General features: G+C 44.0%; 1 protein-coding gene and 1 pseudogene across 1 annotated transcript; one reads left to right on the top strand and one right to left on the bottom strand.

Moving 5' to 3' along the window:
- Positions 1–305: 305 nt before the first annotated feature.
- Positions 306–1,482, top strand: LOC139549834 (histone H4 transcription factor-like; annotated as a pseudogene).
- A 122-nt stretch (positions 1,483–1,604) lies between these two features.
- On the bottom strand, positions 1,605–3,371 carry LOC139548718 (autism susceptibility gene 2 protein homolog). Its single transcript, XM_071358466.1, has 2 exons — positions 3,307–3,371; positions 1,605–3,171 (listed from the first exon to the last, which is right to left on the bottom strand). Exon 2 carries the CDS (start codon positions 3,161–3,163, stop codon positions 2,042–2,044), a length of 1,122 nt encoding a protein of 373 aa, XP_071214567.1. The 5' UTR covers positions 3,164–3,171; positions 3,307–3,371; the 3' UTR covers positions 1,605–2,041.
- Between the last annotated feature and the right edge of the window lie 2,782 nt (positions 3,372–6,153).

The raw sequence follows: 6,153 nt of genomic DNA, 5'->3' as shown, positions 1-6,153 counted from the left end.
GTGAGCTAACATAAATATATGTTGTGTTTTCGCTGTAAAACATTAAAAAAATCGGACATGTTGGCTGGATTCACAAGATGTTTATCTTTCATTTGCTGTATTGGACTTGTGATTTCATTATATTATATTATATCCCTGTGGCACTAGGCTAGGCTATGCTAGTCAGCGTTTCTGATGAGAATGATCCCGGATGGGTAGTCCAGAAATGTTTTGAGAACCAGCACGACCTGCGGAAGCACATGGAGACCCATAATGAGGGGGCGGCCTAACACTGCTCTGTAGAGGGCTGTGACTACTCCTACCGCATGGCCCACACCATGAACCAGCACTACAAGAGAGTACACGAGGTACTTCAGACTGGCTGCAGGGGGCGCCAAACAGTCACTCGGTGCTCAATAGAACTACAAAATCAATATCCGTGTCAAAGCTAGACTTTTTAATTTGCAAAAATGTTTTGGGAATTTTGATCAAGTGTACTCTACTTGACTCTTGCATAATTCTCCTCTGTAGGGTGGAATGGTTACGAAATACAAGTGTCATCTCTGACAAAACCTTCTCTTGGTGTTACACAATCTTCACCTGTGCAAGAAACACCACCTGAAATAGCCCTCTGGACACTCTCGCTTCAGGTATGAACAACACTTTATCTTTCCCTTATGTGATGAGTTAACATGAGTTAGTCAGTTTTACCATAAGGAGGTGGTTGATTATTTGGCTTGCTCCACAGATACAAGGAGGATGAAGATGGCTACCTGAGGCTGAACATGGTGCGTTACGAGACAGTAGAGATGACTCAGGAGATCATGAAGAACATGGCTCAGAAGAGGACGCTCCATAAGGGCCCCGGGTCCAGCAGCCGAGCCAAGAGAGCTGCTAACAGGGCAGCCAGGAGTCACGGCTCTCCCCCTTCCTCCTCCTCTTGCTCCACCTCTTCCTCAGAGCTCTCTGCAGGGGAGGAGACGTCAGCTCAGCCCAGCCCCAGGGGCAGTGACTCACCTGTGTACTGCGTCCTGAGTAATGTGTCTGATATGGGGGATGACCCCGACGCCACCCGGGACGACTCTGACTCCTGCGGGCCCTCAGGTGCAGTGAGGGCCCTGACTGAGGTGGCCAGGGGTCTGGGGATGGATGTGGTGTAATCACACACACTGACCCTCCTTATTCTAGTAGTCCAAGTTAACTCTTAACGCTGCCACCATTGTTATCTCCAACCTTGATTCTGTAGACTAAAGTAATGATACCAACTTGAATTGTATCTTAATACAGCCGATCAATGCAGCCATTAATATCTAACGCACCATGTCATTTATGAAATGAGCACTTAGCTTTTAAAAAAACTAAATCAGATCCAGCATCTTGTCAGTACCAATGTTGGAGACCACTAATGTGGCAGTACTGAATCTCTCTGTTACAGCTGTGCTGTATGTATGATGGCTGGGCTTAACCTGGGATGGACTGGTTATTAAAGTTCACTAAACGTTAGTATCTCCGGTTGAGATGTGACAAGTGGACAAGAATGTGAAGATTATTTAAAAAAATAATACAAAGTGTGTTTTTGTTTGTTAGTGTTTTACAGTATGAGCTTTAATGCAGCTCCAGTTTAGTTCAGCCTCAGAATGTGACCCCATTGACAGCAGTTTTGAAGTAACTTTTGTGGTGTAGAAGTCTGTCAGGTCATATTTCTGATGTTTTTCTTAATGGAAAACTCTTTTCCTTTATTCTGATTTAATGCTATAGCTTTTTATTTGACCTAGTTCTTGTTTTTGTTTTTTTACATTTAAGTTTTGTCAGTTAAATTTTTTGTCTGTCCATTTTAGGAACAGTAACTTGACAAACTCAAGAGTTAGCAACATTTTAGGAACTCATTTGTTGGATTGCACTTTTCTGTTGAGGAATGTCATTTTTCAACATAGTAGTTTGTCTTTTATCTGTGTCATACAGGCAGTAATCAGAATCACAGAATTTGTCTTGAAGCAGTGCTGAGTTATAGTTCTAAGGCAAGCATGCAAGCACACAGAGTAGGGTCTTCTGATTTCTGTCATTACGAGGTAGTTCTGTGGGGAGCACCAGACAAGGGGAGAGAGAAGGGGACCAAAGGCGGCAGTGTGCTTAAGAACCCAGGGGGAAGAGTTCTGTTCGGGAGGCTACTCTGGGTGAGACCCACCCTGGAGATATGTGACCTGGAATAGGTGGAGGTCAGGAGGCTGGGATGGGGGAGATGGTCGCCCATGGTGGCAGAATAGAGGCTGTGCTCGTAGTATTCCTCTCTGCGCAGGTGCAGACGCTCTCTTTCCATGAGGTAAGCCCTCTCCTGCTGCTTCAGGACCAGTGAGGAGTGATGGGGTGGGTGTGGAAAGCTGTGATGAGGGTCTCTATATGAACAGTCTGCTGCCTCCAACAGCCTGGCCCCCACCACACCATGCAGAGGATCAGCCCTCATGACCAGCTCTTGACAGGAGGAAACAGGGTGGTCCATACCCCTGTATACATCCCACAGTGGATCTCTTGGGGTGTCCCAGGGAAGTGCATGGTAGGGGATGAGCCCCATATTAGGAGTGCCAACCTGAGTCTGGGCCAGATTACATACACTATTTACTGGGTAGAGCCTTGGAATAATGCTCCCTATGGTCATGTGCTGCATCGACATGGAGGATGGCGTGAGTGGGACCAGGGATGGTTTCTCTGTGGGGTCCTTGGGTTGAGGACCTTCATTGAAATCCTCCTGGTCATTCTCTGTCTGCCGCTTAATCTTCTTGACCTTTATGTAGTTCTTACACTCAAGCCTTCTCTTCCTGTCACCTGACTCCCAGCTACGGCTGCCATTGGACCGCTGACCATGTTCCAAGGTCATTGTCTGAGGAACAGACTTGTCTTCAGCAGGTGAACTGTCAGTCCCTGCAGCATTGTGGCCTTGGTGTTTCTCCACTATGTACTTTTTCTCCTCCATCTTCTCTCTGGGTAGGTGTAGCTGCTGTCCCCATTCCCTCTCCCTGAGTGTATCCCTATCCTGAGGTTCCCTGATTGAATCTCTTCCTGGTTGTTCAGGTTCTGTAGAGCGTTCAGGTTGACATACAGAGGACGGGGGTGTCTTCTGCCTGCTCCACCACTCAGGAGTTCCTCCTTCTCCACTTGGTGCATTTAGATTGTCTTTGTGATAGATCATGGGATAGTCTGTTTTTAAGAGGAGGAAGAATAAGCAAGTCAAAGAAATGTGTGAGCTTGAAACGCAATTCCCTCCTTTATGATTATATTGTCTTAAACATAATACTGAACCAACACTGAAGGGAGACTGAATGTGCTACTCACTTAGTGCTAGGTTTGGCAGTCCACCAAAGGTGACGCTTAGTGATCCCAAACCTACAAATAAAGGATGTCTACTGTGTGACTCTGGAGCAGGAGAATAATGGAAAAATGCTATGTTGAGTAATTTCTCTCTGTTAGACAGTACTATAGTAAGACAAGTCATATTTTTAAGGAGGTTTAGTCTTTGGTCTCTTTCCTCACCTGGGTTAGAGAGTGGGGTGGAGTACTGAATAAGGTCCCGCTGATGGGGGATGGCTTGAATCAGATCAGAACCAGGAGGCTGAGTCAGAAACTCCGGTTTTACACCGAAGTTGATTGCATATGCGTCCACTTGCATCTTCTGCTGAGAAATGGAAGGACGGACAGACAGAAAAATAGCTTCAGGTATAATGTTTGGTTTGGATACAAATAATATTTATTGGGTTTCATACACATTTTAGTGGATGTTCAACACGTTTTCATACCTTCACTCTCAGCTTATGGTGGTGGATCTGCCATGCAATGCGGACATGCATTGTATTCCACCTTCCTGGTCTCTGAGAGAACAACGAATTCAATAGGTCAGAATAGAAACAACTCAAAACACTTTCCAAATGAGAATATTTTTGCAATATATGTAGATATTAAATTGCAAATAATCAAAAGGATATTCACTCTTGGATCCTTCTGTAGCAGCTTGTGTGACCCAGTCCTAGGTCTAGGTGCCATGTCTAGAACGTTTGATGTCTGACAAAGACAAGGAAATGTAGACTGTTGATCACACACTAGTAACTCATGACACAGTGGAGGCTCCTCAGAGGAGGAAGGGGAGGATCATCCTTAGTGAATATCAGAATAAAACTAATTTAAAAGGTGAAACATTAAAAAAGTTATCCCCTTTAGATTTACAAAATATATTCAAGTCACCAAATAATTGATTAAAACACACTGTTTTGCAATGAAGGTCTAGCAGCACTCTGTAGGGTAGCACCATGGTGTAGCCGGAGGACAGCTAGCTTCTGTCTTCCTCTGGGTACATTGACTTCAATACCAAACCTAGGAGTCTCATGGTTCTCACCCCCTTCCATACACTTACACCACAGGAGGCTGCTGAGGGGAGAATGGCTCGTAATAATGGCTGGAATGGAGCAAATGGAATGACATCAAACACCTGCAAACCATGTATTTGATTTTTTTGATACCAATCCACCTACTCCGCTCCAGTCATTACCACAAGCCCGTGCACCCTAATTACGGTGCCATCAACCTGTGACTTACAGTAATTATGACAACTTCCGGAAGACGTCCTCCAACCTATCAGAGCTCTTGCAGCATGAACTGACATGTTGTCCACCCAACAAGCAACAATTTCTATGATTTTACTGAGTTACAGTTCATATAATCAGTCAATTTAAATAAATTCATTAGGCCCTAATCTATGCATTTCACATGATTGTCCATGGGAGCAGCCATGGGGGGGCCTAGGAGGGCGGGGGCCTAGGAGGGCATAGGCCAACCCACTTAGGAGCCAGGCCTACCCACTGGGGAGCCAATTAGTTTTTCCCCACTAAAGGGCTTATTACAGACATAAATACTCATCATTTTCATCAGCTGTCATGGTGGCTGGTCTCAAACAATCCTGTAGGTGAAGTAGCTGGATGTGGAGCACCTGGGCTGGCGTGGTTACACGTGGTCTGCGGTTGGGAGGCCAGTTGAAAGTTTTGTCCAATTCCTCTAAAATGACGTTGATGGTGGCTTATGGTAGAGAAATTAACATTAAATTTTCTGGCAACAGCTCTGGTGGACATTCCGGCAGTCATCATGCCAATTGCACATTTTAGAGTGGCCTTTAACTGTCCCCAGCACAAGATGCACCTGTGTAATGGGCATGCTGTTTAATCAGCTTCTTCATATGCCTCACCTGTCAGGTGGATGGATTATCTTGGCAAAGGAGAAATGCTCACTAACATGGATGAAACAAATTTGTGCACACACTGTTTGAGAAATATGCTTTTTGTGCATGTAGAACATTTCTGGGGTCTTTTATTTCAGCTCATGAAACCAACACTTTACATGTTGCGTTTATATTTTTGTTAAGTAAACATTTCGTAGTATATATACAGTATCAGTCAAAGGTTTGGGCACACCTGCTCATTCAAGGGTTTTTCTTTATTTTGACTATTTTCTACATTGTAGAATTATAGTGAAGACGTCAACACTATGAATAACACATGGAATCATGTAGTAACCAAAAAAGTGTGAAACAAATCTAAATATTTTATATTTGAGATTCTTCAAAGTAATCACCCTTTGCCTTGATGACAGCTTTGCACACTCTTGACATTCTCTCAACCAGCTTCATGAGGTAGTCAGCTGGAATGCATTTCAATTAACAGGTGTTTCTTTCCTTCTTAATGCATATGAGCAAATCAGTTGTGTTGTGACAAGGTAGGGTTTGTATACAGAATATAGCCCTATTTGGTAAAATACCAAATCCATATTAGGGGAAGAAAGACTCAGATAAGCAAAGAGAAATGACGGAACATGCGGAACATTTCAAGAACTTTGAAAGTTTCTTCAAGTGCATTTGCAAAAACAATCAAGCACTATGATGAAACTGGCTCTCATGACGACCGCCACAGGAAAGGGAGACCCAGAGTTACCTCTGCTGAGGAAGATAAGTTCGTTAGTTACCAGCCTCAGAAATCGACAATTAACTGCATCTCAGATTGCATCCCAAATAAATGTGTCAGAGTTCAAGTAACAGACATCTCAACATCAACTGTTAAGAGGAGACTACGTGTATCAGGCCTTCATGGTCAAATTGCTGCAAAGAAACCACTACTGAAGGACACCAATAAGAAGAGACTT

This window comes from Salvelinus alpinus, chromosome 22 (genome assembly GCF_045679555.1).
Source record: "Salvelinus alpinus chromosome 22, SLU_Salpinus.1, whole genome shotgun sequence".
NCBI lineage: Eukaryota > Metazoa > Chordata > Actinopteri > Salmoniformes > Salmonidae > Salvelinus > Salvelinus alpinus.
The sequence above is the reverse complement of the archived record's forward strand: the minus strand, read 5'-3'. Positions and strand labels throughout refer to the sequence as shown.

Excerpts from the sequence above, each read along its gene's own strand:
- LOC139548718 (XM_071358466.1), bottom strand. The coding sequence starts at position 3,163 with ATGATCTATCACAAAGACAATCTAAATGCACCAAGTGGAGAAGGAGGA.